At 46.4% G+C, this 21995-nt stretch overlaps 2 protein-coding genes across 7 annotated transcripts in view; one reads left to right on the top strand and one right to left on the bottom strand.

Moving 5' to 3' along the window:
• Nucleotides 1-1434, bottom strand: part of LOC141923962 (C-type lectin domain family 2 member B-like) — a 29583-nt gene extending 28149 nt beyond the window's left edge. For all 4 annotated transcript variants that reach the window (XR_012623438.1, XR_012623437.1, XR_012623439.1 and 1 more), the window contains exon 1: nucleotides 341-1434. Coding sequence is in view for 1 of the 4 variants with exons in the window: in XM_074825727.1 (XP_074681828.1) it covers nucleotides 341-575 (235 nt within the window). In the remaining 3 variants the exon portion in view is untranslated. The remainder of the gene's footprint in view (nucleotides 1-340) is intronic.
• Nucleotides 539-20922, top strand: LOC141923963 (C-type lectin domain family 2 member B-like). Of its 3 annotated transcripts, none has more exons than XM_074825728.1 (7): nucleotides 539-675; nucleotides 2014-2259; nucleotides 8902-9067; nucleotides 9913-9963; nucleotides 12188-12369; nucleotides 14489-14592; nucleotides 17342-20922. In XM_074825728.1, the coding sequence occupies exons 3-7, from the start codon at nucleotides 8908-8910 to the stop codon at nucleotides 17445-17447; spliced, it is 603 nt and encodes a 200-aa protein (XP_074681829.1). In that variant the 5' UTR covers nucleotides 539-675; nucleotides 2014-2259; nucleotides 8902-8907; the 3' UTR covers nucleotides 17448-20922. The 3 variants fall into 3 exon arrangements, with proteins under 3 accessions (XP_074681829.1, XP_074681831.1, XP_074681830.1); XM_074825730.1 differs by lacking the exon at nucleotides 539-675 and adding an exon at nucleotides 1532-1781; XM_074825729.1 differs by lacking the exons at nucleotides 539-675; nucleotides 2014-2259 and adding an exon at nucleotides 7810-7891.
• Nucleotides 20923-21995: the final 1073 nt, after the last annotated feature.

Below are 21995 nucleotides of genomic sequence, written 5' to 3'. Positions count from 1 at the left end.
CAAAAAACCTCCATGCAGAGATATGTTAACTCCATTAAGATTTTACCAAAAACTTGCACTTAAAACGACTGGGTACTTCAAGAGCTTCCATACTTCTAAAACTCGAGCAGATTTTCAAAGGTATTAAACTGTCAAACCCCACAGAAATACCGTCAGAATTTAGCGCCCCCCCCCGCCCCGGGTGCTTCACTCCCGCGGCATCGCCGTCGAGGGAGATGGGCGGCTCCGCCGGCCCGGCCAGCCCGTTGGCCCCCGGCCCCCCTCCATCCCACCCCGCTCCTCACCGGGACGGCCGGGGCCTCGCCGCAGCCCCCGTCCCCTGCGTCCCGTCCCGGCTCACCCGCCCGCGCTCGGCGCCTCCGCTGAGCCGCCGCCGCCCCGAGCCGCCGCTCTCCCTCCGGTCCCGGTCCCGTCGGCGCCACCGACCGTCGGGCAGCGGCGGACCCGTCCCCGGGCGGCAGCCGAGGCAGCAGCGGGTCGGAGTGGAACCGCCGCTGGAGCCGCCGCAGCCGTCGCAGCTCATCCCGGCGCCGGGACGGGGAGAACGAGGCCTCGCCGCCGCCTGCCACCTCCATCGCCGTCGCGGGGCGGAAGCCGCCCGCTGCTTTCGGTTTCACCCCTGGGAGGTGCCCGCGGCGGAGCGGAGCAGGGCCTCGGCCCTCGACGGCGGCCCCGGTAAGGGGCGGGTGGGGACCCGGGCAGCGGCGGGGCAGAGAAGGGCCATGCGGGCGCGGAGGCAGCGGGAAGGCGGAGGCCGGTGTCGTGCCCGCGGGGCGGCCGGCGGGGGCCGCCGCTTCCCCGCACGCAGCCGGCGGCGGCCGGTCCCCGGACACCTCCCGCCCGCAGCGCCGGGGGTGGGCAGGGGGCTGCGACGGCTGGGGCCAGCCCGGCGCCCCTCGGCACCTCCCGCCAGCCCCGAAGCCTGCGGGAGGGTGGGACTGAAGAGCGGGAAAATGAGGGCTAAAGAGGAGGAAAGTGAGGTCTGAAAAGCGGGAAAATGAGGGCTAAAGAGGAGGAAAGTGAGGTCTGAAAAGCGGGAAAATGAGGGCTAAAGAGGAGGAAAGTGAGGGCTAAAGAGCAGGAAAGTGAGGGCTAAAGAGCAGGAAAGTGGGGGGTAAAGAGCAGTAAAATGAGGGCAGAAGAGCAGAAAAGTGAGGACTGAAGAGCAGGAAGTGAGGGCTAAAGAGCAAGAAAGTGAGGATTAAAGAGCAGGAAAATGAGGACTGAAGAGCAGAAAAATGAGGACAAAGAAGGAAAGTGAGGATTAAAGAGCACGAAAATGAGGACTGAAGAGCAGAAAAATGAGGACAAAGAAGGAAAGTGAGGATTAAAGAGCACGAAAATGAGGACTGAAGAACAGGAGAAAGTGCTCGTATAAAGCGGGGGGCGTGGCCTACACCTTGGGGCTTTCACTTGCAGTTGTTTTGTGGCCTAAGAGCAAACAGAGCTCCTGCTGGTGTTTCCTTCAAATGGAAAAGTCGCAAAAAGTGAGAGCTAATTTTGGATTCAAGCTCTCAGAATTGGAAATATTTTTTTTTGTGGCTCAATGAAAAATTGCTGGCCTTTAGGCTGCATGTTTTTCTTCAATCTTCCAAACGTTCTTTTGCCAGCACCTGCCTTCAAGAAATGCCTTGTGTTACAGAGCCCGGTAGCTCTCCTGACCCCCGGCCGGCTGTGTTACTCCCTGTTACATCCCAAAAGCCAAGGGTGGGGAACAGACTTTTCCCTAGTGTGGACCAGAAGGTTCAGGAGAAACATCCCTGCGGCTGGAGTCAAACCCAGTGCGTTTCCAGTACAGTGACAAAGCGTAGCATGCTCGCTGGAGGCAAGAGGCCCAGCCCACGAGCAAACATACACTCGTGTACCAAACAGCGAATATCCAGGCACTAAAACGTGTTTTGGGGATGTGTTTGGGGCAGTCAGAAGCGTCTTTGGGGAAAGAGCACTTTATTGCAGAACGTAATTCCAAGCCTTTGTTTCTTTCCGCTTTTGTTGGTGTCCTGGTTTAACCAGGATAGGGTTAAGCTTCTGCAGCAGTGGAGGAGGAAGCTCTAAGCTCTAGCCGGGTTATTCATATGCCATGCTGACGTCATGAGCCTCATGTCCAGGCCAGAGCGGGAAGAATCGGTGTTCTCGCGGGAAGAATCAGGAAGAATCGGTGTTCTCGCGGGAAGAATCGGGAAGAATCGGTGTTCTCGCGGGAGGAATCGGTGATCGTGTGGAGTTCGCGCCGCCGGGTTTTCTCTCACTGCTATATTGGTAAGTATTTTGCCCTGTTCATTGTTATTACTATTATTCTTAGTGTTATTGTTGTTGTTTGTTGTGTTGCTATTGCACTGCTGTATTAAACCTGTCCTTATCTCAGATCGGGGCTTTGTATTTCACTCCCTTTGTGGGGGAGGGGCAGCGGCCACGTGGTCTCAGACCCCGGCAGGGGCTAAACCACCACAACTTTGGCGCCCAACGTGAGGCTGGAGAAGACTGAAATAAGGACAAAAGGAGAAGGTGTGTTAGAGCAATCTGTTAGGTGTAATTTTTCTATTTTTACTTGTATTGTTTGATAAGAAATGTTTGCAATGCTGGGCAATTTGCTTGCGTGGTGGGGCTGGATTAATCCTCATATCCACTCTGTGCTCCTAGTAGTGGCATTTATTGTCGGTGGAAAATGTGTCAAGGGCTTTATTTTGCTCTACTGGTTACTGTCTGCTTATAATGGGCTCGTTTCGCTGCTTGTGGGGGTGAACCAGTACCTGTTTGCTGCCTGGGCTTTTGTTAAGGGTCTCACCCCGTCTGTGGGTGAGCCAGGGGAAGAGATTCTCTCAGTTTTTGAGAGTTTCAACTATCCCTGGAGCACCCAGGCCAGTGTGCTTGCGGCTCTGTGCTTCCTAAATGTCTGCCAGATCTTGTTTTGGGCCATGCGGTACTTCTCCAACAATAGCACCACCCTGAAACCTGCCCCGGGGGCAGATAGTTATAAATGGCAGGGTGTGTGGGAAAAGATGGGCAAGTGCCTGAGTCAGTGGTCACCTCCAATGCTTTGGGATCTTACTCCCGAACAAGTGCAGAGTCCTGATAAACTGGTGGAGTGTTTGGAAAAGGTGTGCTGCCAATCTGACAAACCCCGGGAGACACAAATCCTGGCGATGTGCTGGGGGCTTGCCCATGCTTACCGCATTGCCCTTAACACTGATCACTGCCTTCAAGGGGGCGAAAGAGCTGCAGGGTCTGAAAGTGAACTTACTGGTGCAGCAGCTGGGCCAGCGGGACAGGCAGTGCCAGTACTGGTCGCCTCCACCAGCACAGCAGCTGAGCCAGAGGGACAAGCAGTACCAATATCAGTGGCCCCGATACGGAAAACCAAATATACCAAAAAATCCCCTCGCAATGTACAGGGTGATAATGAACCAGGCCCATCACGAGAGCAGGAGGAAGAGCCGGAGGTAATCATCCGATCTCTATCCCTCAGTGAGTTGCGAGATATGCGGAAGGATTTCAGCCGCATTGCAGGCGAGCAAATTTGCACCTGGTTGCTCTGGTGCTGGGATAGTGGAGCTGCTGGTTTGGAATTGGAGGGGAGAGAGGCCAAGCAGGTGGGACCTTTAGCCAAGCAGGCTGGTATTGACAAGGCAATAGGGAAACAGGCTCAAACCCTCAGCCTTTGGAAGCGACTCCTGCTCGCCGTGAGGGAGAGGTACCCCTATAAGGATGATGCTCTATGTCGGTTAGGCAAGTGGACCGACATGGAGAAAGGCATCCAAAACCTCAGGGAAATGGCTGTGTTTGACATGATCTATGGTGATCTGAATGATGAGCAGTCACCAATGGATCCAGATCAGGTCCCTTATACACAGTTGATGTGGCGGAAGTTCCTGCAAAGTGGACCAGAGGGACATTCCAAAGCATTAGCAGTAGCATCCTGGTGACGAGACACTCAGACAGTGGATGAAGTGACTATCCAGCTCCGGCACTATGAGGGAAGTCTCCCTTCCTCCCAACATGCTTTGGTTTCAGCCGTAGAGGAACTGTCTCAGAGGCTCCAGAAAGTGGAACAGGACATGTCCTATGTTCCACCTGCATGGGCCGATGTCTCAGCTATTAGAAGCAGGCGTTTCCCCACCCAAGAGAAGGGCAGTGGAAGGTCACACCACGGGGCACCCTGTGGTTCTTCCTCCGCGACAATGGGGAAAACATGAGAAGGTGGCATGGACAGCCCACTTCTGCCCTAGCTGCACGAGTACAGCAACTGAAAGGGAAGACCACCATGAAAGGGGAGTCTTCCAAGAGAGATGCAGCTCCAGTGTCTAGTCAGAAATCCCCCAGACAGAATAGAATGGCCAACAGTATGCTTGACCCTCTTGAGGGGACCAGGAAGTCATTCCTGCAGGAGTCACTTTTAGATCAAGTGAGTGATGGTGAGCAGGATTAGAGGGGCCCTGCCTCCAGCCAGGTGGAGGAAAGGGATAATCGGATTTACTGGAAGGTGTGGATCTGATGGCCTGGCACATCAGAACCACAAGAATATAAGGCCTTGGTAGACACTGTCGCACAGTGCACCCTGATGCCATCAAGCCACAGTGGGGTTGAATCCATCTGCATCTCCGGAGTGACAGGGGGGTCCCAACAGCTGACCCTATTAGAAGCTGAAGTAAGCTTAACTGGGAAGGACTGGCATAAGCACCCCATTGTGACTGGCCCAGATACCCCGTGCATCCTAGGTATAGACTACCTCAGGAGAGAGTACTTTAAAGACCCAAAAGGGTACCGGTGGGCCTTTGGTATAGCTGCCCTGGAGGAGGTTGAGCAATTGTCCACCTTACCCGGCCTCTCAGAGGACCTCTCGGTAGTGGGGTCGCTTAAGGTTGAAGAGCAGCGAGTGCCAATTGCTACCAAGACGGTGCACCGGCGGCAGTACCGTACTAACCGAGATTCCCTGGTCCCCATCCATCAGCTGATCTGTTGACTAGAAAGCCAGAAGGTGATCAGCAAGACTCACTCACCTTTCAACAGCCCTATATGGCCAGTGAGAAAACCTAATGGCGAATGGAGACTGACCGTGGACTACTGTGGCCTGAATGAAGTTACGCCAGCGATGAGTGCTGCAGTGCCGGACATGCTAGAGCTCCAGTATGAGCTGGAGTCGAAGGCAGCCAAGTGGTACGCCACGACTGACATCGCTAATGCGTTTTTCTCCATTCCAATAGCACCAGAGTGCAGGCCACAGTTTGCGTTCACTTGGAGGGGTATCCAGTACACCTGGAATCGATTGCCCCAGGGGTGGAAACACAGCTCCACCATTTGCCATAGACTGGTCCATACTGCACTGGAGAAAGGTGGGGCTCCAGAACACCTGCAGTTCATTGATGATATCATTGTATGGGGGGACACAGCTGAGGAAGTCTTTGAGAAAGGAAAGAAGGTAATTGAAATCCTTCTGAAGGCTGGTTTTGCCATCAAGTGACAGAAAGTTAAGGGGCCTGGAAGGGAGATTCAGTTCCTAGGAATAAAATGGCAAGATGGGCGTTGCCACATCCCAATGGAGGTGATAAACAAGATAACAGCCATGGCCCCACCAACCACCAAAAAAGAGACTCAATCTTTCCTGGGCGCTGTGGGGTTCTGGAGGATGCACATCCCAAACTACAGCCTGATTGTGAGCCCTCTCTACCATGTAACCCACAAGAAGAACGATTTTAAATGGGGCCCAGAGCAACAACAAGCCTTTGAACAAATTAAGCAGGAGATTACCCAGGCAGTGGCCCTCGGGCCAGTCCGGACAGGGCAGGAGATTAAGAACATGCTCTACACCGCAGCCGGGGAGAATGGCCCTTCCTGGAGCCTTTGGCAGAGAGCAGATGGGGAATCTCGAGGCCGACCTCTAGGCTTTTGGAGCCGGGGATACAAAGGCTCTGAAGCTAACTATACCCTGACTGAGAAGGAGATACTGGCAGTGTACGAAGGCATTCGAGCTGCCTCAGAAGTGGTTGGCACTGAGACACAGCTCCTCCTGGCACCCCGACTGCCGGTGCTGGGATGGATGTTCAAAGGAAAGGCTCCCTCCACACATCATGCAACAGATGCCATGTGGAGTAAATGGGTTGCGTTGATAACACAACAGGCTCGAATAGGGAACCGCGACCCCCCAGGATTAGTGGAAATGATCATGAACTGGCCAGAGAACAAAGATGCTGGGATGTCACCAGAACAAGAGGTGAAACGTGCTGAGGAGGCCCCACCATATAACGAGCTGCCAGAGGAAGAAAAACAATATGCCCTGTTCACTGATGGGTCTTGCCGCATTGTGGGAAAACATCGACGATGGAAGGCTGCAGTGTGGCATCCCACACGAGAAACCACTGAAGCTGTTGAGGGACAAGGTGAATCGAGCCAGTTCGCAGAGGTGAAAGCCATCCAATTGGCTTTGGAGATTGCTGAGCGAGAAAAGTGGCCGAGGCTCTATATCTACACTGACTCGTGGGTGATGGCAAGTGCCCTGTGGATGTGGTTGCAGCAATGGAAACAGAACAACTGGCAACGCAAGGGCAGACCCATCTGGGCCGCTGAAGTATGGCAGGACATTGCAGCCCGGGTGGAGAACCTCGTTGTGAAGGTGCACCATGTGGACGCCCATATACCCAAGAGTCGAGCCATTGATGAACATCAACACAACCAGCAGGCGGACCAAGCTGCTAAGATCGAGGTGGCTCAGGTGGACTTGGACTGGCAGCGTAAAGGTGAACTGTTCATAGCCCGGTGGGCCCATGAGACCTCAGGCCACCAAGGCAGAGATGCAACATATAGGTGGGCTCGAGATCGAGAGGTGGACCTCACCATTGACACCATCGCAGAGATCATCCACGGATGTGAGACGTGTGCTGCAATCAAACAAGCCAAACGGGTGAAGCCCCAGCAGAATGAAGATCGATGGATGAAATATAAATATGGAGAGGCCTGGCAGATCGACTACATCACACTGCCACAGACCCGCCGAGGCAAGCGCCACGTGCTCACAATGGTGGAAGCAACCACTGGGTGGCTCGAAACTTATCCAGTGTCCCACGCCACCGCCCGAAATACCATCCTGGGCCTTGAAGAGCGAGTTCTGTGGCGACACGGCACCCCAGAGAGGATTGAGTCAGACAACGGGACTCATTTCCGAAATAACCTCATAGATGCCTGGGCAGAAGAACACGGCATCGAATGGGTCTACCACATCCCCTACCACGCACCAGCCTCCGGGAAGATCGAGCGCTACAATGGACTGTTAAAAACTACATTGAGAGCAATGGGGGGTGGAACCTTCAAACACTGGGACACACATCTGACAAAGGCCACTTGGTTAGTGAACACAAGAGGATCTGCCAATCGAGCTGGCCCGGCTCAGTCAAAACTTCCACGTGTTGTGGACGGGGATAGAGTCCCTGTGGTGCGCATGAGGGACCTGCTGGGAAAAATGGTCTGGGTTAGTCCTGCGCCGGGCAAAGGCAAACCCATCCACGGGATTGCTTTACTTAAGGACCTGGGTGCACCTGGTGGGTGATGCAGAAGGATGGAGAGGTCCGATGCGTACCACAAGGGGACTTGATTGTGGGTGAAAACGCACCGTGAGTTATACTGTGCTTTTGTTAATTTTTCTTTGTCAATGCTAATTGCTAAGTGGCAGCTGGATGTGACGCACATGGTATAGAATAAAGAGGTGGATTATGTCCTGGTTTAACCAGGATAGGGTTAAGTTTCCCCAGCAGTGGGGGAGGAAGCTTTAGCCAGGTTATTCATATGCCATGCTGATGTCACGTCCAGGCGGCCAGAGCGCGGGAAGAATCGGTGATCGCGTGGGAAGAATTGGTGATCGCGTGGGGTTCGCGCCGCCGGGTTTTCTCTCACTGCTATATTGGTAGATATTTTGCCCTGTTCATTGTTATTACTATTATTCTTAGTGTTATTGTTGTTGTTTGTTGTGTTGCTATTGCACTGCTGTATTAAACCTCTCCTTATCTCAGATCGGGGCTTTGTATTTCACTCCCTTTGTGGGGGAGGGGCAGCGGCCGCATGGTCTCAGACCCCGGCAGGGGCTAAACCATTACAGTTGGATGGACCAAGCGCAAGTGGAGTCTGATTCTTAGAGACACTTTAGCACCTAATTACTGGTATGAGTTTGTGGAGTTGAGGAGGTCTCTTAAGCATGTGCCAGTTAATATAAATAATAACAGTAATGAAAGTAAAGATGTTGAAGCTTTTTCTAAAGAGAAGTGTTTTGGTTTTTTTTTCCCTGTTATAACCTAACTCATGAAAATGAATTGACATTTCTGCACTGACACCATAACGTTTATAGTTGCATATTCTTCTTTGGGTGACTTTTTCTGTTAAATTTATGTCACTGAAAGTGAGATTTGAGAAAAACTGTGAGGAAATCGTCGCTCGCTGGACTGAGCACAAGTGAATTTCCCTCTGCAGACGAGGTTCAGCCCCACTTGGGAAATTGCCTGACCTTTTTGCCTGCAGACAAAACTACTTTAAACTACATAGTGGTGAAGCAGAAAGCTCTGTTTTTTGTGGCCTTTCCCTTCTGTCTTGATATGCCCCATCCCTTCCCTCTTACGTTGTTCCCATCTGCTCTGTCCTTCCCTTTCCCTCCATTATGGTTCTCATTCCCCATCGGCTCCCACCCTGGGATGGAGGGTATGTGCAACATATCTGAGGCCCACCTTCTCCTTTCAGTCGGCCTCAGATATGTTGCACAAGCTCCTTATTTTCTATTTGTTTCCTCATTTCTCCATCCACCCTGCCCTCATCCCCTCAGGTACAGGCAATAACTAAGGCAACTGCGGGATTTCTGCTGTTTCCACTTGTTTATAGAAGTAGGGGAAGCACTCATTAAATGTAGCTTCTTTCTTTGTTTCCCAGCTGTAGATGGAGTCTGAAGATGAACAGAAGCCTGAGGGGAAACAAGCACTTGTTTGGAAGGTGAACTCCACTAATGCCCAGCAAGGCACTGAACAAGAAGCGGCAGCTAGGTCATGGGTGCGGAAGACAGGGAGGCTCTGCAAAGAGTGGTTCTTGCAGAAAAAATGTAAGATTTTTTTCTTTGGTGTTAGGTAAGACACCCTCCTGCAGGAAGTATGAAGTCTACCTCCAAATCTCGTTCCAGGTCCCCTGCCTTGGACAGGACAAAACCTGGGAGTTTACTTCTAGGCAAAGCCATAGCCACAAAAATTAATATAACCGTTACGTTTGATCCAAGTGTGAACTGTTTATATTTGATCCTTTTGTGTGAAAGTGGGTATTTTTCCATGTGGTAGTTTACCTGTATGAAATACTCTTGGATAAGATGTAGGAAGTGAAGCCACATCTCATTAGAGAAAATAGTTTGTGCCTTTGCAACAGATGAGCTTGCATATCTGCATTGAAATTTGTGTGAAGGACAGCTTGTGGCAAGAAGAAAATGCATTTGGTTCAAGACTGCAACCATTCTCTGAACCTCAACCTTTAATGTTTGAACCGCATGAGAACGTGCTCCTCTTTTCCAAACGTGAATGTAGCTTGACTGGAGTTAGTGATGACCTGCAAGTTCTTAGCCTCCAGAGATTATTGCTACGAGGTCTGCAAAACATAGAGGAGATGATAAACTTGGGACTGGAAGGCTTAAATTTGCTATACAGGGATCTGCACATCTGTGGAAAACTGTAGGGTGTATACGGATCAAAAAAAAAATGCGAATTAGGTGATAGCTGGCCATTTTATCAAACTGTCCAATTACATAAATGTCAGTTATTCAGAGTGCCCTGTTTGACTTCAGTAGTGCTTTCTATTTACATACCTGGAGCTTAAATCCTGCTGCTCTCACTTGATACTGAAACACAGCCTGAGCCTAAGTGCTTATATATATAAAACCATTAATGTTCTTCTTTTTCGCAGTTATTTGGCTAAGCCTACTTGTTGGACTCGTGCTGTGCATCATTGTATGTGGTAAGCTTTTGGGACTTTTTCCATTTGAGATAAGTTTCCTCTGACTGCTGGGCTCCAGGATCACAGCAGTCAAGCGCACCAGCATTAGCACTCTGTAGCGCCTGTAGAGTCACAAAACCTGGGGCTTCCATCACTATTTCAGTTATTTTGATGTTGATATGAAGTTGAATAACCTCCAGGCAGAATTTAAAAGGAGAGAAAATTCTCCCTCCAGATGATTCAGTTGTAAACTTTTTTTTCTTTCTGTTGCATCCTTACTATTAAGAGTGTAGTTTCTTGCCTGGCCATGCATGTGGTGTATGCATGTCTTGTTTGTGCTTATCACCAGTAACTTACCTGATTATACCAGCTAGTGCACTAAGTCAGCATCGCATCTCCAGGCAGAGGCTCCAGACTTACCGTTTGGGCTGCTTGTATATCTGGTCTTGAGGACTCCTTTATTGTCATGTGTGGAAGGCAACTACATAATACAGGTGGCTTGTCTTTTTTTATACGTGTAGTCTTTGGGGATCATTCTGCCTTTTTGTTTTTAAAAATCCGCTTGTGTTACGTGCTGTACTTTTAAGAAGTCACCCCTACTTCCCACTGGCGCAGCAGAGGCCAGACGTGCTCCCACTATCCCATGCAGAACTCTTCTGTAGGAGCAAAGGCTGTGCTGCCTGCAGTGTTACCTGAGGTATCCAAATCCCTGGGTGTATGTGTATCTCAGTGGAGCCTCCGCAGCCCCGTTTGCACAGGCAGCTTTTGAATCACAGAATCATCAAGGTTGGAAAAGACCTTGAAGCTCCTCCAGTCCAACCATTAACCTCACACTGACCGTCTCAACTCCACCCTATCCCTCAGTGCTGTGTCAACCCGACTCTTCAACCCCTCCAGGGATGGGGACTCCCCCCCTGCCCTGGGCAGCCCATTCCAACGCCCAACAACCCCTTCTGGAAAGAAATACAATACTTCCTAATATCCAGGCTAAAATCTCTGCATTAAATACAGCTTCAGTCTGCGTCCTATAACAGCATGAGGTACAGTAGTGACCTCCTCTGCACATACATGGAAACAAATGGAGGATGATAGTGACATCTGTCCCTGTTGATTTTCCTTTGCTGTGTTAGGCTTTTATTTAAATGGAATCAGTCACATTTTCTTGGAGGAGGTGAGGGCAGTGCTCACCAGTGACTTGCTAAGGGGTCCCCAATTACATATAGCAAAGAGAGTAGCTGATAGGAAAAGAGAGCAAGCATGGCAGCAGCAGGCTGCAGAGTCTGGGAGATCAATTCGCTTTCTGCAAGCCCCTCTACTCACATAGCAGCCAGTTACTTTCATTTCAATATTAGCCATCTCCAAGCTTAAGCAGTGGGTAAATAGCACTTTGGGTGCAAAAGGTCTGGATTTGATCCCAGCAGGATGACCGAGGAAATACACTTTATACACTGTGTGAGCCTGAATATGTTACAAAAGACACCAGGCTGCACAGAAAAGGTCACTGTAACCATAGATTATTTTTGTTTGGAATATAGAAACCAAAGTAAATGCAAATGAATTCTCTTCATTGCAAGAAATTAAACTCAGCACTGAAACAAAACATGCCAGTGAGTCCTGTTGCCCCCACAGAGCTGCTGTGACAGAAAGATGAAGAGGGGGCATCAAAACAAGCTGGGGAACAACTCCAATGAAGCATTCTTCAAAACATTATTGCCAATAATAATAATTTTTACCTCTTCATTAAGAGACAAATTTCATTAGCATCATATCAACACCTAATTTACTTACCTTCACACGGATTTATCAAACACTTAAAGGTCTGATACAAAATCAAAGCGACTTGTCTTCATGAAATATCTCACCAGTTGTAGATACTCAAGCAACTTCATTATTTAAGATGAATTTGATCAATAAATTAACAGTATGAGGTTTATTACCCTGTTACTGGATTTAAAATGTGTCAAGTATAAATCGTCAATTGTCAATGCCTCTAATTCTCAAAAATTCAGGAGTGTTTTCCAAACCTTAATTATATTCTTCTGACTGTAATAATTAGGCTGCAGCCCCCAGCTCTCACATTTCTCAGCTGAAGACAGTGCCTGAAAGGCAGGGAAGGTTAGGATCCTTGCCCTTCCTTTGGCTTCTCTTCTGGCAGCTAGTGTAGCTTCCAAATAATCAGGTTGAGTTATGCTCATGAATGCTAAGATTTTACCAGGTAGTAATTTTGTTCTCTTTTCCTTTGTAGCTGTACGACATGGGGGATCTCACTATGGAAAATTTCCTCCTGAACAGTGCCCCAGCGAGTGGATAGGTTACAAAAAGAAATGTTACTTCATCTCAGAGGAGGAAAAAAACTGGACATCTAGTCAGACCTTCTGCGCTAAGAATCAATCCTTGCTAGCTGTTTTTGAAAACCAGAAAGAAATGGTAATGGGAAAAAAACCCAATAACAAAATGGAACGAAACTTCTGTATCTCTCTCTTCTCTTGGCAAAGCTTTTATTTTTTTTTGCATGCAATGCTTATCCTTTAAATCTCTGTAAAATAAGTAAGCCATGTGAATTCAGGCAGTGGGAGGTACCCGCTTTGTCACTGGAAGTAGCTGACTGGCTGCCGCACATGCAGCAGCGGTACCAGCCACCCCACACTGCTTTGGTGTCTGGATTTGACTTGAATGTTTATGAAAAGCTCTTTGTTATGAATCAGTTTGCCTAGTTTTACTTTTCTGTCCTATGGACCTTCGTCTTCAAAGCAGGTATGAATCTGTCCGACATCCAGTACAGACAAATGGATGGATACTTTGGTTTCTATAAGGAAGCAAACATTGAAAACCATTTCTCAGCATAGTGGAAATTATCCATCTTTGTCTGCTTGCATCTGTTTTTAGATATGCCATGATGCCTCTTGGAGATGCATGCTTATACCATGGGAATATACCCATATGAAGCTGTTTTGGACATTTTCTCATGCTAATAAGTTTGTTAAAATACTTTGATTTGCCACTATTATGGTCCAGTTGCATTGAGTCGCTGAATGCTAGTGACATCTTGCTACTGCATGTTACTAAAACTGTAATATGCTTTTACAGATCTGCTGTCTTTTGAGTATTGTCAATGAGAAACTAGTTTCATCAGAAAGTTAGCTTTTAGGTAGATTGACATTTGAGCTTTCTTGTTACTGTGGTTGTTGAAGTCAAAAGGCTACTTTTCCAGTTGGCTGGTACATACTAACGGTGTAGCAGATACTGTAATTGAGGAAACCTCAGTGAAATTACACAGATTAAGTCACATGTGAATTTGACTTGAGCTAATAAATATTTTTACAGCAACAAGAAATTCAATAATGAGAAAGATGCAGGGCCTAGTTCTTACCTCAGGTATGAGTCCCTTACTAAATATGGTCTCTCATTTTATTCCATCATCTGACCTCTTTCTTTTCCAGTAATTCCAACCAATTTTGCCAGCTTGTCCCCTCTCCACAAGCCCCTTCTGCATTGCTGCCCTGTGAGTGATCACCTCTTACCAGATTTGCAAATGCCTCTCTTCCTTACACACCTGAAAGCTTCACTTCTGATTCAGTTCCTGCAATACTCAGCTAAGCAGATATTGGTGTTACTTAAACTGCTGCTCAAAAACGTTGCACCTACAAACTGTAGACACAATTTATGAAAGAAAAGCACAGGAACACTGACATTGGCTTACTAGGCTGGATTAGTGCTCTGTGGTATGTGTTGTCTGGTCTCTAGCACTGGATAGTGTGAGCCAGACCAGAGGAGGGTACACTAAAAACTGCAAAAATGGTATTTCTGAGACAATAATGATAATATGGAGACAATTCCTTCTGAACTGGATTGAATTGAAGTTGCTAGGGGAGAGTGGAGGAGTATAAGGATGCACTCTTTCCCACATCCATTAGAGTCCATGCTGTCAGCTGGTATTTATTTCATTTTTAAGTTTACTGAGTCTAATGATAGATAGCTTGTTGCAGGGAGTTCTGTAATATTCATCCATTGCAAGTGCTGTTTCTGTTATCTTCCATCATTCTTTGCTGTGTTTGATACATGTTGTTGCAAACTTCTGGAGCAGTGAACTGTCTTCTACTCTTTTTATCTGTACAACCACAGATAAAAAGGTTTAAATTTAAATTACTGAAATAATAATTGGGAACGGAAGGAGTTCACATATGTCCATCTGAAATGCAGGTACCTGTATGTACCAGCCTATTTAGACCAAGCTGCATATGTAGAGATTGATAAACATACATAGACAGAAACAACCAATACATGGTATTTGGGTAGTTTTGTGTGTAGTGAACAGTAATAATTTTCAAGGGTATAGAACTGAATAGCTTCACTGAAGTTTATGATACTATAAGGGTCAATTCAAAGGCAGAATTAGGCTCTTAACTCTCAGTGAAATCCTTATGAAAGTGTTCTAGATGACAGTAGTGAACTAGTCCTCCTCAAAAATCACAGCAGGAATTTGCTTTTCAATGGAAGAGCTCATGTTGACAAAAATCAAAAATGCCTTTTTTTTTTTTTTTTTTAGCAATCTCTAGCTAAGCTTTTGAAAATAGATGACTTCTGGATTGGATTGCGCAAGAAAGGTGAAACCTTCTACTGGGAGAATGATATTGCCTTGAAGGTGGACTCGTAAGTTCCTTGTGATTGTCCAACATGTATAATAGAATCATAGAACCACAGAATGGTTTGGGTTGGAAGCGACCATAAAGATCGTTTAGTTTCAACGCCCCCCTGCCATGGTCAGGGACACCTTCCACTAGACCAGGTTGCTCAAACCAGGTTGCTCAAACACTTCCAGGGAGGGGGCAGCCACAGCTTCTCTGGGCAACCTGTGCCAGTGTCTTACCATCCTCACAGTAAAGAATTTCTTCCTTATATCTAATCTAAATCTACCCTCTTTCAGTTTAAAACCATTAGCCCTCGTCCTATCCCTACATGCCCTTGTAGAAAGCCCCTCTCCAGCTTTTTTGTAGGCCCCATTTGGGTATTGGAAGGCCTCTCTGGAGGTCTCCCTGGAGCCTTCTCTTCTCCAGGCTGAACAACCCTAACAGTCTCAGCCTGTCTTCATAAGGGAGGTGCTCCAGCCCCCTGATCATCTTTGTGGCCTCCTCTGGACTCTCTCAAGGAGGTCCATGTCCTTGCATGGGGGACCCCAGAGCTGCAGGTGGGGTTTCACGAGAGCAAAGTAGAGAGGGAGAATCACCTTCCTCAACCTGCTGGCCACGCTTCTTTTAATGCAGCCCAGGATATGTCTGGCTTTCTGGTCTGCAAGCACATATTGCCCGGTTGTGTTGAGCTTGTTGTCAACCAATACCCCCAAGTCCTTCTCCGCAGGGCTGCTCTCAATCCACTCATCACCCAGCCTGGATTTGTGCTTGGGATTGCCCCGACCCATGTGCAGGACCTTTCACTTGGCCTTGTTGAACTTCGTGAGGTTGGCATGGTCCCACCTCTCCAGCCCGTCCAGGTCCCTCTGGATGGCACATCCCTTCCCTCCAGCATGTCAACTGCACCACACAGCTTGGTGTCATCAGCAAAGTTGCCGAGGCTGCGCTCGATCCCACTGTCCATGTCACCAACAAAGATGTTAAACTGCATCAGTCCCAACACCGACCCCTGAGGAACCCCACTCGTCACTGCTCTGCACTTGGACATGGAGCCGTTGATCACAACTCTTTGAGTGTGACCATCCAGTCAATTCCTTATCCACCGAGTGGTCCATCCATCAAATCCATGTGTCTCCAATTTAGAGACAAGGATGTGGTGTGGGACAGTGTCAAATGCTTTGTGCAAGTCCAGGTAGATGATGTCAGTTGCTCTTCCCTTATGCACCAACGCTGTAACCCCATCATAGAAGGCCACCAAGTTTGTCAATCACGATTTGCCATTAGTGAAGCCATGTTGGCTGTCACCAATCACCTCCTTATTTTCCATGTGCCCTAGCATAGTTTCCAGGAGGATCTGCTCCATGTTCTTGCCTGGCACAGAGGTGAGACTCACTAGCCTGTAGTTCCCCGGGTCTTCTTTTTTTTTCCTTTTTAAAAATGGGGGTTATATCCCCCCTTTTCCAGCCAGCAGGAACTTCACTGGCCTGCCACTGCTTCTCAAATACAGTGGCTTAGTCACTTCATCCACCAGTTCCCTCAGGACCAGCAGCTGCATCTCATCAGGTCCATGGACTTGTACACCTTCAGGTTCCTTAGATGGTCTCAAACCTGATCTTCTCCTACAGTGGGCAGTTCTTCCTTCTCCCAGTCCCCACCTTTACCTTCTGTGACTTGGGCAGTGTGGCTGGAGCACTTGCCGGTGAAGACTGAGGCAAAAAAGTCATTGAGTACCTCAGCCTTCTCCATATCCTGGGTAACCAGGTTGCCTGTTTCCTTCCAGAGAGGACCCCCATTTTCCCTAGTCTTCCTTTTATCGCTGACGTACCTGTAGAAGCTTTTCTTGTGGCTCTTGACATCACTGGCCAGATTTAAATCTAAAAAAAATTCTATTTAAACAAATGTAGAGTTAGGGTTTACAGCACAATGTTATGTCTATCAGGATTCTTATTTTTTCTTGTGTTTTATAACTATGACTTTAAAAATGAACTCTTAGCAGTTATTACTGACCTAACTCCAATAGCATCAAAATAGAGAGGTCCCTGACTCAAGAGGTTTTTTTCGTAGAGCAGCACATCAAGATAATGTTACTGATCCCTATTTACCTTAATTTATACATATTTTTCAGTACATAGTGTAGGTATTTCAGTCTCTTTTCAGATCTTCAGAATTTTTGGATACAAGTGCTCGTCTTCCTGAAATGCACAATATCTAGCAAATGCATGTACATTTTTTAGGGATGAATGAGAATGAAGTGGCCGATATGAGGGAATAATCATCTTCAGATGGATTAAGATGGATTAAGCGGCTTCATAAGAAAAGTTGTGTCTGCTTTAGTGCATTTGTCACAACCTGCAGACTACCCAGATTTTCCGCTTATTTATATTATAAAATGTGTGGGCTACATCAGCTCTGCGTCAGGCTTGTCAAACAGCAGTTCCCCTTGTCTTGCTCTCCAGAGTGTTTATGACCTCAGTAATTCTAGGCAGGGTATATCCTAAACTGTCCTTTGTCTTTCCTCCTGTTATTGTATGTTACCTGGTATGGGCCGGTCATGGAAATGGAGATTCATGCAACACTGCATGAGCTAAACAGGCTTTTCTAACATGATTATCACTCTCCCTGCTTTTAGCACCTGAAACTACCATATCACAAGGGACCAAAGTCAACTGGAAACTACTTCAGCAGAAATTCTGGTTTACAGCAGACTAGAATATTTGGCTTAGCAGTAGAAATTATTTAGTAATCACTGTTTTCTTTCTGTATGTTTTCAGTTTCCACATACAGAATCACTCTGAGTGTGCCTACCTGGATACCTTCACTATTTCTACATCATCATGCTCTTTGCCTAGGCGCTGGATCTGTATCCAGACTCTCTGAAGCAATGACTTAGATCCTCATTTTGATAGTTAAGACACATCCATCCCTTTGGATAGATGGTACGCCTGCTGCTCTCACATTGTCTCAGACCATCTGGAAAACAATATCGGAGAGCAGAGGATTGGTCTTGGCTTCCAAAATGTCCAAAAGGTGGAGTATACAAGTGCTGGCCATTGAAGCTGAAGGTTCAGTGGGATTGCTGATTGTCTTCCGATAAATATGGGTCTTTTTCATGTTTTCCTTCCTCAGAGCACTGCATCTATGTACTTCTGTCTGTCTGTGTGTTTATACAATTTGTGTTTGTGAATGTGCATGTATATATGTATAGGCTAAAGGTACCGTTCAGTAAGTTAGTGTGAATCTTGTCATCTGCAAATCTGTAGTTAAGTCATTATTTCAAACATAACATATTTTACCAAATTAAATTGGTTAAGGATTAAGTGTTGCTAGTCATTAATAAATCTTGATATGCTGCTAAATCATTACCGTGTTAATACTTTCATCCACGACAAATTGACGTAGTCAGCAGGATGACAAGTAAAATCACCGAATACTTACGAAAACACGGTGTCCAACCAAATCGCACATTCCCAGAGGACTGGGCATATAATGATTGGCATAACTGGGAAGAGGTAGAAAAACAGTTAACTAATGCTAGAGGTACAACTAAAGTTGGAACAGATGCATTTTATATATATCTTGTAATTTGAATACAGTTTTATATATATTGTATAATTTATAAAATGTTGGGAGTGTGTCTAGAAGCTGCCTGCCAGGAACGAGGAAAATTTAGTCATAAAATACAAGATTTACAAGGCGAGATTGCAGGGCACAAATCCACCGAGCTGCTGTTATCAATTAAAATAGAACAGATGCAAAAAAACTTAAGGAATCCAAATCAAACCAGGAAAAACTAGGGGAACGCATCAAAATGATTCTACTGCAGTCTCCAACCCCCCCAATATAGTTCAAATCAGAAAATTAACTGTGTCCCCCAAAGACTGGGATGGCAATATTTGGAGTGATTCAGATAATAATATCTCAGATGTAAATAATTATTTTCAACCGCCTGAGTCCCTCCCACTTTCAATCAACGGCACCTCCATGTGGTGTGAGAAATTGCATCAGTAAAACAACCCTGTTTGATCCAATTCAGATGGCCAGTTTACAAGATCATTATGGCCGTAAGCCTGGAGAAACTGAAACTGAATACTTATAGAGAGTGTCTCTAAACAGGGGAGATAGAATTTTAGTAGATGACGACGAAGCCAGTGGTTATTTGGGTCCTGGTGTCTTTTTAAATGCGGGCCCCCATCCCCTGAATGATCTGCACTCACTAACAGAGTGGCATATTGGGCTGGTGGCACCAATGCCTTAGAGAGAGGAGAACCTCTGTTAATACCTATCAAATCTCTAAATGAGCTTTCCACAGCTTTTACAAAGGCTGCCTATATTCAAGCCGTGCATCAGTGTGAGCCTATTGATGTTCCTGTTTGGGCACCTGTAGCTCCTGCTATACTTAAACCACCAATAAAAGGAGCCCCTGCCACACTCAAACCTTTCCTCATTGCAAAATGAGATGAGATCCAGAGAGACTTAAATTATAGCAAGTTGGCAAACATAACATGGACTTTTGGAAGTGGTGAGGAAGGAGAATTAGAACAGAGGGAATTGCCCACTTGGGTGACATGAATGTATAAAACTATGAATCATGCCTGAGAAATGGGATGGCACACAATTCCCAGTCACATTGTCACATTGTTAGGCAAGTTAAGCAATCGCATTGAAATGATTCCCAAGAACAAAATCCTCTGACCAACAATTTAGGGGTCAGGAGTGGAGAAACGGACTATGGAAACAATCATTGTCACTAGGAATTCCTAGAGCTGCGAGTCAGAGACAGCCTACTGGCGTTATTCTGAGTCTAATTCAGGCATTTCGAAAACATAACACCCCAAATGCTCCAGTGCCTCCATCACCAGCTTCCAGGGGGAGAGATAACCCTTTCCTCCCTCACGGGGATCAGTCACAAAACCCAAGACCAAAAAACTGATAATGCCTGGACGGCAATTGGGCCTGCTGGTCTGGCAAGTAAAAGCCTGTCAATGGTTAAATGAGAATGGCCCTTATGTTCTAATTCCAGTTGGTCCTTGACAACAATAAACAAAATTTTTAATTGATACTGAGGCACAAATTTCAATAATTGCATAGCGAGATGCTGATAAGCTAGACATACAGCCTGCATGGCAAAAGGAGTTATGGGAACTAGCACTGTGTGTCAAACAACAAAGGTTAATTTATAGCTCCCTGATGAAAAGTCTCTAACATCTTTTTGCTTTGTGATCAAAGAGCACCATGAAAATACCCCAGGTTTTGATGCATTGAATGGCTGGACCTGGCGTTTGCCAGATGGTAGTTTGTGTTCTTTAGGTGCAAATGCCAACCCTCACCCTAATAAAAATCAACAGAGTACACAGTCTGTGTACTCTGCGCAGCCCCAGTACTTCCTGAATCAAAAATCACTAACGTCCCACAGTATCCAGTTTCTGCTGCAGCCCAAACTGGAATTTCTAAAGTAATTGCAGATTTAGAAAAATGACAAATTATTTCCAGGACTCATTCCCCATATAATTCTCCTGTTTGGCCAGTCCATAAACTGGATGGGAGATGGTGTTTAACAACCGATTATCGGCACTTAAATGCCAGTACAGCCCCATTAACAGCTGCAGTCCCTAATATTGTGACTTTAACAGCTACACTACAAGCTGCTGCACATCCTTGGATGGCAGTGATAGATGTAAAAGATGTTTTTCATGGTCCCCTTGAAGGAGGATGATAAAGAAAAATTTGCTTTTACATGGGAGGGTATCCAATGTACCTTTAACAAACTCCCCTGGGGATATAAACACTCACCTGCAAGCCAAAATATCTTGCTAACTTTTTTTTTGTCTTGCTAAACATTTTTTTTACTGAGAATAAATGAGGTCAGTGTCAATGTAGCTTCTGGTATGTGCAGACACAGCAGAAGGTTGGTGCTTTCGTGAAGAAGAAAGGGGTTTGAAGGTAACACAGTAATAAATAAGATAGTCAGGGCCTATTCTTGAAGGTAACAGGAACAAGCACGGGACAAATTAAACCAGCTCAAGACACAACACAGCTGCACAACACCTCCTAAACAGACCTTTTGTGACCATGCGTGAGCACTGAGGTGAGGAAGACTACCAACGAGCAACCAGCATGGTGAGGAAGACTACCAATGACCCCTCGAGACCACCACCCTGCAAGATAGCGCATGGGTAATTAGGATGCAGATACTGCAATTAGTTCCAGGAAATTTAATGCATATGTAACTCATTTCTCGGATAAGTTATGAATACGCATAAATCTCACTGTATATTAGCTGCTGCTTAGCGAAGCTGTTCGTGTGTGTGCCCAGTGCTGCAATAAAGAACTCCTGCTTTCTAACACTCCAAAACGAGTCTCAAAGAGTTCCTCTGCCGACGTTTATGGTAACACCCCCACAATTGCTCATGCTGCACTTACCGAACTTTTACAGACAATTTCACTCTCTGAAGATGTAAAACTGTATCAGTATATAGATCATATTCTAATTGGAGGAACCTCTCCTGCAAAGGTGGGAGAAGTGGCAGCAACAGTTTGGCAAACTGCATGAAGCAAAAATTGAAATTCCACCTGAAAAATACCAGAGACCAAGCAAAAAAGTGCAATTTCTGGGCACTTGGTGGATTGCTAGAAGCGCAGCAATTCTACCAGATACTCTAAATAAAATAGAACAACCACAAATGCCCCAATCTAGGAAAGACTAATGGGTACTTTAGCATATTGGAAAAAACATGTACCTGGATTCTCCCTCACTGCCTGTCCACTGTATTCACTTTTATGAAAGGGAAAACTGTGGAAATGGGACTCAGAACATGAAGAAGCAATTAAAACGCTAATACTGGAATTAAAAACATACCAATCGCTAGGACCTGTCCATCCTCATGGAGCAGAATGGGGTTTTGCAGAACATGGTACTTACTGTAACTTATTTCAGGCTGGTCCTGATGGACCGAAAAGACCTTCGCTGTTTAGCTCAACTGCATTGAAAGACACAGAACAAAGATATTCTGAGTGGGAAAAGGGTCTTTTTTCTTTAGTCTCTGCAATTAAACAAGTTGAGAAAATACGTCAAGAACAAGCTGTTCGGACTAGAGGTCAGTTTAATTTATTAGACACAGTTCTAAAAGGGACTGCTCCCCCAGAGGGAATTGCACAAAACCCTACAATTAGGAAATGGTATGCCTATCTAATGAGAATAGCAGATGAAATGCAATTAATTGACTGAAGGACACCCAAAAGTTTCTAAATTGCAAATGCCTATTAACACTGACCCACTAGCATCACAACAGCCATTTAAACCTTCACCAACTCTAGATGCACCCCCCTTCACTGAAGATACACCAAATGAGGGTGTTTGGTTTTTGGATGCCTCAGCAAAAAGAATGGATGGTAAATGGCAATATAAAGCTGTCACATTAAGAAATC

Source organism: Strix aluco, chromosome 5 (genome assembly GCF_031877795.1).
Source record: "Strix aluco isolate bStrAlu1 chromosome 5, bStrAlu1.hap1, whole genome shotgun sequence".
Classification (NCBI taxonomy): Eukaryota; Metazoa; Chordata; class Aves; order Strigiformes; family Strigidae; genus Strix; species Strix aluco.
This window is presented reverse-complemented; position numbering and strand designations above follow the sequence as displayed.

Bases quoted from the DNA above. Each gene is read 5' to 3' on its own strand.
- LOC141923963 (XM_074825728.1), top strand. From the start codon at position 8,908: ATGGAGTCTGAAGATGAACAGAAGCCTGAGGGGAAACAAGCACTTGTT. The intron at 9,068-9,912 runs GTAAGATTTTTT...TCTTTTTCGCAG, and splicing joins GTGGTTCTTGCAGAAAAAAT to TTATTTGGCTAAGCCTACTT. The intron at 14,593-17,341 runs GTAAGTTCCTTG...GTATGTTTTCAG, and splicing joins ATTGCCTTGAAGGTGGACTC to TTTCCACATACAGAATCACT.